We start from the raw sequence: 12607 nt of genomic DNA, 5'->3' as shown, positions 1-12607 counted from the left end.
GCCTTGTGGCAGCTGGTGGCATGAAGCCGTCAGGAGGGGGTTTTCCCAAGCACTCAGCAATGACCTAACCCTGCTCTAGCTGACGTCAATCCCAGCCCAAGTCAGTGACTTGGATCCAGGCTGAGCACTTTGGAAGATCCCACTCTGCAACTTCAGGGCCTGATCTTGCCACCCTTCCTGGCTCCCGTGGCAGGGCTGGCATAAGGGTCATAGGACAGTGCCCTTATATTCTAAGCCGTCCGAGATGCGACTGGCATGCAAGATGTACAGAATTTAAGAATGGCCACACTGGGTGAGACCAATGGTCCATCTAGCCCAGTATCCTGTCTGCCAACAGTGGCCAATGCCAAGCGCTTCAGAGGGAATGAAGCAATCATTGAGTGGTCCATCCCCTATCATCCACTCCCAGCTTCTGGCAGTCAGAGGCTAGGGAAACCCACAGCATGGGGTTGCATTCCTGACCATCTAGGCTAATAGCCATTGATGGACCGATCCTCCATGAACTAATCTAGTTCTTTTTTTAAGTGCATTATAGTTTTGGCCTTCATAACATCCCCTGCAACAAATTCCACAAGTTGACTGTGTGTTGGGTGAAGAAATACTTCCTTTTGTTTATTTTAAACCTGCTGCCTGTTAATTTCATTGGGTGACCCCTGGTTCTTCTGTGAAGGAGTAAATAACACTTCCTTATTCACTTTCTCCACACCAGTCACGATTTTATAGACCTCCATCATATCACCCTGCCTTAGCCGTCTCTTTTCAAAGTGAACAGTCCCAATCTTTTTAATCTCTCTTCGTATGGAAACTGTTCCATACCCTTAATCATTTTTGTTGCCCTTCTCTGTACCTTTTCCAATTTTAATATATCTTTTTTAAGATGGGGTGACCAGAATGGCACATAGGATTCAAGGTGCGGGCATGCCATGGATTTGTATAATGGCATTAAGATATTTTCTGTCTTATTATCTACCCCCCTCCTAATGGTTCCTAACATTCTGTTAGCTTTTTTTTGACTGCTTTACAGGGTTCAATCATAAACAAGGCAGATAGTCTGCTACAAATGACCAAGGAGAGAGGTCTATAAATGCTTTGTGGGTTGAATAAACTGAACCAATTACTTATGGGATCAGCAACAAAGAGCAATGGTATTGTCAGCTGCAGAAAAAAAGGCATTGTAGAGCAGGGAGCTGATAGCCCCTCCCTACGTGGCTCTGGTCCAGCCAGACCTGGGATATTGGCACAGAAAGATAGTGACCCATTAGAGGAGAGCAAGAGGACGGTCACGCTGCTGGAGAGAGAGATTTATGAGAAAGGATGAAATGAGCAAACCCTGTGTCCCAGTAGCTTGTGGTGAAGGTGGTCCACAACAACTGTCCAGAAGCAATGGAGAGATGAAGGAAGATGAATTGATTGGGGTGAAACAAGAGGAGATAACTAGGAATAACTGGATGAAGTTAGGTGAAGAACAGTGTAGAAACAGCTAGGACAGCAATAGCTTTCTAATGGTGAGATCTGTGGAAGCCTTACCATCTGGGACATTTAAAACCAGCATGGAAGAAATTATCCTTCAGTGGCAGGAAGGATGGGCTAGGCTAGCCGACAGTAATAAGCCTTTTCTCCCCCTAGGACCTATAGGTCTATGATTTATCCTAAAATGAAAGGAAAAGTCTCACTTGTTGTTTAAAAAACAGAACTAGAGACTTTCACCCCCAACATCCCTTAATTCAGAAGCTGTTGATTTCCTGTCTCCTCTTCCATGGCAGGGCAGCTGTTATTTGGTTGGTTTTATTAACAGCAGGATGCATTTCCACAGGTTATCAGTGTCCCAGAAGGAGATTTCTTCTTTGACTTTGTCAGACATCTTACAGACTGGATAAAGAAAGCAAGACCCGCAAAAGATGGTAATGATGTCATTCTTCAGTTTTGCTGCTGTTTCTTCTCCTGGGTGCAGTGCTGGCCTGAGGTCTCATAGAGCCTAGAGAAACCATTTTTAAAAGGCTCTTCCTTCTTGCCCCCCATAGCGTTTTGAAAACTGCATCTGTAATGTGTTTGGCCCCATGTAATGTTAGGGTTTTGTTTGAGAGTGCAAGTCATGGCAACAGCAACTCTGCACCTAAGAGATGATCCATTCTTGAGCAGGGAACAAACTTTTACTCTTGCTATACATAGCTTCTAAAAAGAACTGCACAACAGCTAATAACCAGCAATTCTCCAAGATTTAACTACTTCTGCATTTGGCTAGAGGGCGTTTATTGTCTTTGTATTACCGTCTTTAAGACTTTATATTACCACCTGCTGACTCCCAATAACTTCACAGGTTCCACTTTAATCCTGTTCCCATTTCTATTAAGTAATCAAGAACCTTCTGTGGTCATACAGTTCACAGGTGCTGGGGGCTGGCCATGCAGCGATAAACTAGACCAGTGGTTTTCAACCTTTTTTCATTTGTGGACCCCTAAAAAATTTGGAACCCCTTGAGAAATCTTAGACATAGTCTGTGGACCCCAGGTTGAAAATCACTGTTCTATGATCATGACAACCTTTTGCAGATCCCTTCAACTTAGTCCGCGGACCCCCGGTCAAAAACCACTGAACTAACCACTGAACTAGTCTTCCCCTGAAGGTTGAAGTTTTGTGGCTGCTGTCCAGATTTTGATGTAGAAACCTTTAGTATTGCTTTGCAAGCTGAAATGCAGCTCCACTAAGTGTCCCCAAGTCATTTTCCATGAAATCCCACAGTACGTCGTAGTGCTGCTGCTATGAAAGTCAATCCATCCTCCTCTCATTCAAGGTCTGCACGTGAATTGGTGTTTATTTAACTGAGAACCTCAGTCGCTCTAACTGAAGAGTTCATAGAGCAATGCAGTCAGCCACTATGTGGCCAATGCACTTCAGTCACGGCCTTTAACACACTTGCTATTTCACCCCTGAACCTCCTGCAGCAGGGCTGTGAATTGCTCCAAGGAGCGTTACAGGTTTCCATCTAGTGGCTGAAGCGTTTATTACAAGCCCGGTCAATGCTGAACAGATTCCTTTTTGCAGGGATAGTGCCTTCTCTCACATACCAAGTGTTCTTCATGAAAAAGCTCTGGACAAATACCATGCCTGGGAAGGATTCAATGGCAGACTCCATCTTCCACTATTATCAGGTACTCCGTGAGTTGACAATACTGGGGGAGGTCTGGGAACTAGTCAGGGGATAAAAAGGGCTTCCTCCTCCTTCATCAATAGCTCAAATCCAACTCAAGCCCGAAGTCACAAAAAGAGATTTCCATCTGCTGGCTATTCGGAGGACTAAGTCACCTGGAGGTCTTAGTCCAGCGCCTCTTGAGTGGGTGTCGCCATGCTAAAATCACGGGTCAGTGGCACTAATCAGCCATCTTACTGGCATTCTCAGCAGAGAGGCCACATTCTGAACAGCCCGAGAGATTTTTCAGCTCTTTCCTGTCAAGGTGATCTGCTCAGGTCTGCTCTGAATGCCGGAGCCAGGACAGAGCGCCGCCCCGCCACTGTACTTGTTCTGCAGCTAAAGAGAGGGCTCTATTCCCCTAGGCTGTCAATCCAGCCCATGGGCGGTGGGTATAATAGGCTCCACCTCTCCGCCCCGCCCACACTCCACCCCCGCTCTGCCTCTCGGCCCCCTTCTTGAGGCTCCCCCGTATGCTACTCGCACCTCTTCATCCTCTCCCCCGAGAGGTGTGAGCAGCGGGTGGGGGAGGGGAGTCTCACAGGAGGGGGCAAAGAGGCGTGAGCGGCAGGTGGACGGGAATGAAGGGGCATGAGCGGCAGGCGACCTCAGGAGAGGGGGCGAAGAGAAGCAAGCAGCAGGGGGGGGGAACCTTGAGGGAGAGGGTTCCCATGGTCCCAGAGCCAGTGCCCCTCTGCCCAGCCTCCCCAAAGGCAGGAGTCATGTGTTGCCCATGGTCCAGCCACTTTCAAGTGTGCAATTCACTCCCCTCCCCGCCCCCACACACTCTTGATTACAGTCATTCTCGATAAATGGTTGTTCAAACGCAAACGTGCCTCCTGCTGCTTATGTCAAACATGATCATGTTGACAGATGAGCTTTACGTTTTTAAATCGTTCTCGAGGTTGTATGGCGTAAAGGGGAACTGAAAAGTTTCGTCTGAATAAAAGACAACGCTATTAGATTCCAAATGGTTATTATTATGGACCAAATTCAGAGGTGACTCTCCGTCCATGAGCCCCTCAACAACTGAGTTCTCCTGGGCCAACGCAAGTGACAAAGTGTGTTAGCGTGTGAGATGAAATGGCCTTGGTCAACGGGGCCTGGCTTAGAGATGAGCGTCTAGTGATGACCAAGCTAAGCTGGAGCTGGTGCTTTAACAAAACATTTCCACCTTCCCCCGCACAACGATGGTTTCAGACAAGTTCTGCAGTTCCCAGGCAACTCCTCCTTAACAAGAGAGGGGTAAACAACAGCAAAGGCCATGAACTCCCCTGGGGATTACCCCATACAGATTGAATTTACCTCAGCACCACTTAGTTACTGCAGAGATGGCAGCCATAGACGAGACCCCCTAAGACTGTAAAAAGTAAATTGTGGTGTAACGTTGCATCTCAAGGAACGGGCTGTAACTTGCATGCTGAGAGGGCAGAGTGCGGGTGATCGAAGGAAGAAACAAACCGGTGTAAAATAAAGCAGTGGGAGGTCTCAGCTGCTCTCCATCTGCCACCAGAAATGCAGAGAGGAAGACCCATTGGAGAAGGGCCTGCCTGCCTAGTGTGTCTGCGCGCCAAGCTCAGAGCCAGATTCCACCTTACCCAGTGTTCTGGTGGGGTTCTAGTTGAAGGGCCGGGTTTTGGTTCCCCTCATTTTGGGCCAGCCATGACATTGAGCGTCAGATTCAGATCTGGGCTTCACCAAGGCTCAGTGTTTTAGCCTGGACCCATCTCTAAAATTAATGGTGTTCACTCAGATTCCCCCAAAGCTGTTAGACCTGGATTCATTTCAAATGTGGGGCAGTGTTCAGGTGGTGCCCAGTTTTATTGAGCCCTGATCCATGGCCGCAGTGGTGCAAGGGGTCTTGGGGCGGGCTTCGCAGCCCCGCAGGGGCACCACCATTGTGCCTTTCCTCTGCTCCTGAGTGGGAAGAGTGTCCCAGCTAAGTGGGAGGGGCATCCCAGGAAGGATGGATGGAAAAAGCTGAAAATCACTGTGCTAGGGTTACCGGCTTTCAAGCAGCTGCCTTCTGTAGCAGCCAACCTGCTAGATTTCCTTTAGCAAGCGTCTACTTGGCATCTGTCTTGGGAGAGTTTGGTGCTTCCATTCAAGCAGCCTCTCTCTCTCTCGGAATAAAAGGGTGTCTTTGAGAACCTAGATGTCTGTGGCCTCCCTGTCACCCTGTGAAATGCTCTCATGTGCAGGAATTACCAAAGTACCTGCGTGGCTACCATAAGTGTACCCGGGAAGAGGTCTTACAGCTGGCAGCTCTGATCTACAGGGTGAAGTTTGAGGATGACAAGTCCTACTTCCCCAGCATCCCCAAGCTCCTGAAGGAGCTGGTGCCTCAGGATCTTCTCCGGCAGCTCTCTCCGGACGACTGGAAAAGGGTAAGTCATGGCCTTGGTAATACTGAGCCAGGATCAGAGAGCGGTTCTGCTGGTATAACATCTTGAGAAGCTTGTGTGATTGGCTGCCATCCTCTCCAACACACCAGGGACTGAACCCAGGACCTCCAGAGCTAAAGACATGAGTGCAACAGCAGGAACTAAGCCTCTGTAGCTGGGGCCATAACAGAATCTGTGCTCTGCCAACCATGCACAGAGTAAGACCGGTAACTCTCACACACCCTAGGTAGCTATTGTTATTACAGAAGCGCTTGGGACCCAGCAAAGGTGAGGGCCCCGTTTTGTGAGGCATTGTATGAGCACATGGTAAGAGACCATCCCTGTCCTAAAGAGCTAACGTTCCAGACAGACAAAGGAAGAGAAGATTGTTGCCGACTCCCTGTGTGATCTGGAACAAGTCACTTAATCTCTCTGTGCCTTGGTTCTCCGTATGTAAAACAGGGAAAATCAAAGCTGGAAATTGAATCCAGATCTTTTATGTACTAGCCCAGTGCCTTAACCACAAGACTGTCCTTCCTCACACTGGAGAAAACACTTGTGGGTATACCCAAACCTGTACTGGCTGGAAGGTGGAAAAATAACCTTTGAGGTCTTTTCAGGCTCGTGTGTCTGCACCAGCACAACAGCTAATGCTCCGGGGCGGGCACGGTGGATTTCTGTTAAAATGGGATAGTTTATGGCGAAGACTTACATTTTGTGGGTAGGAATAACGTGACATTTGTGTGTCGTCGATGCTCTTTGTGTTCAAATGTCATAGTTTGCAGCCGGTGCGGCAGGCCCGTCAGTAACGTTGTGCTCTCTTTGCAGTCCGTTGTGGCGTATTTCAATAAGCATGCAGGCAAAACGAGAGAAGAAGCCCAGCTTGCCTTCCTAAAGATCGTCTTCAAGTGGCCTACGTTTGGATCAGCCTTCTTCGAAGTGAAGGTAGCGATTTCGTTGTGTGTGTGTGACCTGGCAGGTGCCGGAACCCCAGGAAATGCTTGGTTCTCACAGCTCCTCACTGGGTGTGCCGGAAGAAGACGGGATTCCCTCTTGAGCCATATGAGGGTCACAGGGAGGGGCTTCCAGGGGTACCCAGCAGGCAGGGACTGACCTTGGCAAAGAGTATAAGGAATTCTAGAGGGAAGAACTGATGGCTGTTCGGTGGCTTCTGCATGGGCCACGTAGATTCGTTTACCAGCTGGCACCCTCTCATTAGGTGCTTACATGGTTCTCATCATTGTAGCATCTGAGGACCTCCCAGAAATCAGTCCTCACCACATCTCTGTGTGGGAGGGAAGTGCTACTGTCGCCATTTTGCAGCTGGGGAACTGAGGCACAGGGTAGATTGAAACTTGGGCTCCTAAGTCACTTAAGAGCTTTTGAAAGTTCTGCCTTAAGCAACTTGCCTATCGTCAGCCAGGGAGTTGATGGATGAGCCAGGAATGGAACGCAGGTCTCCTGAGTCCCAGTTCAGTGCCCTATCCACTAGACTTTGCTTCCTACCCCTTGACTTGGCTCTTCCTGGACAAGGTAGAGGCAGACTGGCGGGATGTGTGGGGAAACCTGCATTGCCACTGCCACTCTGGGCTGTGGGACTGAGGCTCAGATCCTCAAAGGCATTTACCCCATCCCACTGGGCACAGTGGTGCTTTTCCAGTTGCGACCCCTCCGTACCAATAATGGAATCTGTTCGCACCTGCCCTCCATTACTGCGCAGCCACGGCTTACACAGCAGCAGAGCTTGAGCAGAAGGCAGAGGTGGGGACAAAACTAGGGATGGGGAAGGAGCTGGGGCTAGAGACGGAGCTGGCCTGGGGGCGAAGCAGGGCTGCAAACGTGGGGCTCCATGGCCTGGGCGTAGAGGCAGAGCAGGACTGGGGGACTGAATGGGGTTGGGGGAGGAATGAAACTGGGGACGGAGCAGGATTGGAAGTGTGGCACTCCCTCCCTTCCCTCGATGGGGGCCGGTCCAGGCCCTGCAACATGCCCCCTCAAACGTTCCTCAAACGCCCCACAGTCTGGGGACCGCTGGTCTAGCCTTTCTGACCAGCACTAAGTAAACTAAACCAAAAGGTACGCAGAGCAAAGAGAAGTGGTAAAGTTGGCCCAAGATGCCTTCAGCCCAAAGGTACGAAGGCGAGGAAAGTCAGTGCCTCGGGAAGAGGGGATCTGAAGTGGGAAGGGCCATCTGGGGCTTCCCACTGCATCCCAGCTCGCCCAGGCCAACGGCAGGATGGCTCCCCTATCGGCTGCTTCCCGGGATTGAAATGGAACAGACGCAACGTCACGCTGCCGATAACTCACGTATTAAAGTCACGTGGTGTTTGGGGCGGGGGTGGGGGTGTCTCCTCATTAGCTGGACAGCTGTTACCATCACAGGGAAGAGGCCTTGATTTATTTTGAGCTTCCTTGAAAGGATAAGCTAGAGAGCACACCATGGGCAAGCTAAAATGCAGTGGGATTCTCGCCATAACGGCTCTCTGTCCGTTGCTCTGGTGGGAGGGGCCCCCAGCTGTGAGCTGTCCAATCCTCCAGGCCTTTTCATGTGACTGCTTCATCTCATTTCGAACAGCAAACTACCGAGCCAAATTACCCAGAGATCCTTTTAATTGCCATCAACAAGCACGGAGTCAGCCTCATAGATCCCAAAACCAAGGTAAGCCAGACACCACCGAGTTACTGCAGGAGGAAAGCCAAGCCACTTGCAATGGGGCCATGCACCTCCGAGGACTAATGTGAACAAATTGGGGGTGAGGATAATGTTAGGCAGCTAAATAAAGGGCCTGATTATCAAAGTTGCTGAGCGTCCTCCGCTTCTTGTGATAATGTCACCGGGAGCTGCCGCTATTGGAAAGTCAGGCTGCTTCGGTGGAAGGGTGAACATTTTGGCTGTGACGCTGGCACTTCTGAAAGATATGCTCTGACATAAGGTGGGGCTCACCGCCCCAACCATCATTTGCACTGCAAGTGCTACGGGCCAGGTTTGCACACATGGGCCCATTGTAAAGGGTGCAGAGACACACGGCCCCAGCCAGGATCCTGCCTAGACCTCCCGGCTGTGCCATACCCCTGTGGGTGTTGCAGCATGATAGCCATTATACTCAGAAGGCTAGGGCTCCAGCTTTCCCTGGCTGCCTTTGGGGTGGTTTGCTCTCCTGAGTGCAAAGACCATAGCGACCAGATGTGCAAACCCTCTACTGGTGCTGATGCAGCTCACGCGACGTTGTGCTTTTGTGCCTCCCAGCTGCGCACAGCTAGGTCCCAGCTAGCCCTGTATGTGAAACAGCTCTTGCGTTACATGGTGTTGTGTACACAGCATCACAGGACGGGATAGCCTGCGTTTTCCGCTTGGCTAAATGTGGAGGAAAGGAGACACAGCTGACGTTTGTAAACAGCAAGGCAGGGGGTTGTTTATAGAGGCACCAGGGGCTACAGTTAGGCCTAAGAGGATGAAATGAAGCCATGGTCAATTTAGGCTGAATATCAGGAAGAGCTTCCAGACATTGAGCTGAATTATGCTGGAGCAGAAGAATTAGGAGCCCCATTGCTTGGGGCATTGAACCCTAGACCAGATTAAAGCACTAATTCCTTCCCTAGTCCTTCATTGACGTCAATGAGCTGCAGCTCAAGCCCGGAGAAGGACTGACCTCCTGCGTATGCACATAAAAATTGCGGGCTGGCTCAGACCCATGGTCCCTCCAGTCCTCTGGCCTGTCTCCAACAGAGACTGTGAGTTATAGGAAAAAGGCAAGAGACCCCATTGGTCTCCCTCACTCTGACCGCTCAGTTTCTGGGGGCGGGGGCTGTGGTACCATCTCACTTCAAGAAGTGTGTTTGGTTTCTTGGGGTGGGAAGTCCAGGGGGAAGTGAGTGAATAGCTGCTGGGGGTTCAGCGAATGTTGGAAGTATCTGACTGTCCTGCCGCTCCTTTTAGGATATCCTCACGACTCACCCCTTCACCAAGATCTCCAACTGGAGCAGCGGCAACACGTACTTTCACATAACGATTGGCAACCTGGTGCGGGGAAGCAAACTGCTCTGTGAAACGTCACTGGTAAGCAGAGCGAAGGGTTCTCAGTCAGTCCCTGAACGCAGAAAGCCGGGTGGGGGGGAGGCGGGGCAATGAAATGAAGGTTGAATCTGCGGAGTTGTGCCCAGGCTTCAAATCCTCGTCATGTCATGTTGCCTATAGCTGAGTGCCTGAGCTGATGGGCTTTGAAATGGAAGAACCACAGTGTGCAGCAGAGAATTAGTGAGTTCATTCAACATCTCCCCCACCTGGCGCTCCCCTTCCCAGCCCCGCAAGCTATCAGTTGAAAGCTGAGACATCACTGTGTCTAGAACAGCTGTTACTGGTGCCGGACAATCGGGCGTCAGGCAGGGGCAGTTTTGGAAGACATGCTGCATTGTGGAAGAGGCTGGCACGTTTCTGGAGCAGGCCGGTTGAAAAGAAAACAGCAGGGGTCTGAAGCTGCTTCGAGGCACGGGATGTTAGTACATCTCCACAGGAGTTGGCCTGACGGGGAGAAGGCAAGTGAGGCGGCCAAGTGTGCAGGATACATTCATTTAGCAGCTCCCTGGGGGTGAGGGCAGGAACACAGGATATAAGCTGTGCTAGGTGCTCATGAGGGCCAAACCCTCTGCTGGTGTCAGAGTTTGTAGCACCACTGAAGCCAGGAGAGCCACACTGATTTACACCAGCAGACGATCTGGGCATAGACTGCGCGCCAGCTTTGCCCACGGCAGCAACAAGGGCTTAGCTTGTTGCACTGCCTGACGTCCCTTGTCAGTGGCTGAGGGGGTCTGATTCTTCAGCCAGGTTAGCGGCCCAGTGGATCAAAAGCCGGAGGTGCTTTATAGCAAGCCCCACAGGCAGAATTACCACAGCAGCAGTACAGTGCTGTGCACGCTGGTACTACTGTTTGGGTTCCAGCCTGCCCACGGCTAAGGGGAGGAGCTACTGAGCCTGGGACTCAACTGATTATGGGGGCGGGCAACAAATGAAAAAACAGGAAGGGGCACGTATGTCAAAGGTTCTAAACGAAGGGAACCCGAAGGGGATGACGAGAATGCAGACGTGCTCGCGTCTAAATTCAGTACCAAGTTTCTCTGCCAAGCCATCCAAGAGCAAACAGGCGTCTGTGATACTCTCTAATGGCTCAGCGTCACTGATGGTCTCAGACTGGTTTTTAGCTCCCCTCCCACCTCAGACCAAAGGAAATGCCAGACTGGATCAGACCCAAGATCCATCTAGTTCAGTAGCTTGTCTCCCACAGTAGCCAGCACCAGATGCTACACAGCAAGGTGGAAGAACCCACTGCAGACTGACGCAGGATAATCTGCTCACACATTAGGTCTCACCCTGCCCTCTAATAGTTAAAGATTAGCTTCAGTCCTGGAGCATGAGGTTTAATATCCCATCCAACCCTTATCACCATTGCTTAGAGTCTTGACAGCCACATAACTATCAAAACCCTTTTTGAATCTCGCTGAGTTCATGGCCACAGCATCCTGGGGCAGAGCTGAATTATGTGTGTGACAAAGTATTGCCTTGTATTGGTTTTGCACTTGCCAGGGTTAAGGTTGTGGTGAGGGAGTAGGAGGAGGGTCACTGATATGCATGGTAACAGTTCATACTGAAGACATTCAAGAGACGTGATCCAGCCCCCAGCAGTTATGCTAGCTGGATGATGTGTCTTATCTCTCATAACTACCTACCAGGGCTACAAGATGGATGACCTCTTGACCTCGTACATCAGTCAGATGCTAACGGCCATGAGCAAACAGAGGAGTGTGAAAGGTAGCAAGTGAACTGAAAGAAGCCGCTGGCATGTGGCCAGGGAGCTGATTCACCAGCTGAGGCCTGTGGGATACCCCTGCAGCTGGGGCAGAACCTTTTCCGCCCAGATGTGGAAGGTGATTCGGACCCCACCAGACAGCTCCTCAGACTCTGACATTGAGGGCTCCGGTCCTACTTCCCCTTCCAGCGAGGATGACTATCTGTGATGCTGATCTCCAATTTCTCCCACCCCTTGTCTGTTTGAAACCTCTAAGCTTTCTAGGTGACAGACAGTGACTGATCAACAGAGCCACTCCAGCGGGATGTTTACTATCAAACCAAATGATTGAAGTTGCAAAGGATTGCAGGAAAAAGTTGTGTGTGTCATTTTTAAAAAGGGCAAGGTGGTCAGGGTGCTTTTAAAAAGTTCTGGGCAGCAAAGATTTGCAGATCAGTAACTTAACCCTGCTCCAATGTGAAGCAAAATCCCATCAACTCTACGGGAGAGGGAATCTTGACAATACACCAGAACAAAAAGGAATCCATTTGTTCTCAAAGAGCTGAGGGGAAAAAAGTGCATTTAAAATAGGAGTTGGTTTGTGTCTGCTTAATCCTAATTGCACAGCCTGTACCACAGCACAGCAGTGAGGGGAGCCAGGCGCACAATCTTTAAAGGTTGCGTTTCGTATTCTTTTATTTATTTATTTTTTAAAAAAGGACAGTGTCTGGGAGGCTGGAGCTGCATGCCGCCTTCTTCAGCTAAGCCTTCCCCAGAGTCGCAGGCTTAACCCAGTAGAACCACTCACACACCCAAAGCGTGAGACTGTATGTTCGTAGGTCAAACTGCTCTAATGTGGGGGGGGGGCCTCAGCTTACCCTAATGGTCATTATCAATCCCTATTCAGCATCATGGAAACAAGACTGCTAAAGTCAGCTGACCCTAGCCCCATCCTCCCCTTTGCACTAGGGAAGCTTGAATGGGGCTTTAGACCCCCCTCCCCCAGAGTGGGAAAATGTTGGCCGAGCTGTGCCGTGCCGTGTGAAACGCTGCAGTTTGAAGGTGTGCCGCAGTCACCTTTCTTTGAAACTCAAGTCTGGTGCAGCAGGCAAAAAATAATGGCGTTGTTTTTCTCTTGCTGTCATTTTCTTGTTACAACCTGTGACGGGAGGCAAAGCTCCCACCATCCTCTGCACCTCCGGTGCAGTCGGCAAGGCTGTAATATGTATGTTTTCTGTGTCATGCAGCTTCTTAGC

At 50.3% G+C, this 12607-nt stretch overlaps 1 protein-coding gene across 1 annotated transcript in view; it reads left to right on the top strand.

Annotated features, from left to right (window-relative positions):
• The window catches only part of MYO7A (myosin VIIA), a 106773-nt gene extending 94561 nt beyond the window's left edge, over positions 1-12212 (top strand). The window contains 7 exon segments of the mRNA XM_067533304.1: positions 1814-1901; positions 3043-3149; positions 5389-5574; positions 6400-6516; positions 8147-8230; positions 9509-9628; positions 11296-12212. Of these exon segments, the coding sequence (XP_067389405.1) occupies positions 1814-1901; positions 3043-3149; positions 5389-5574; positions 6400-6516; positions 8147-8230; positions 9509-9628; positions 11296-11385 (792 nt within the window). The 3' untranslated portion in view covers positions 11386-12212.
• Positions 12213-12607: the final 395 nt, after the last annotated feature.

This window comes from Emydura macquarii, unplaced genomic scaffold, assembly GCF_026122565.2.
Source record: "Emydura macquarii macquarii isolate MOO-44397 ecotype Brisbane River unplaced genomic scaffold, CSIRO-AGI_Emac_v2 contig_3328, whole genome shotgun sequence".
In the NCBI taxonomy this organism is placed as follows: domain Eukaryota; kingdom Metazoa; phylum Chordata; order Testudines; family Chelidae; genus Emydura; species Emydura macquarii.
This window is presented reverse-complemented; position numbering and strand designations above follow the sequence as displayed.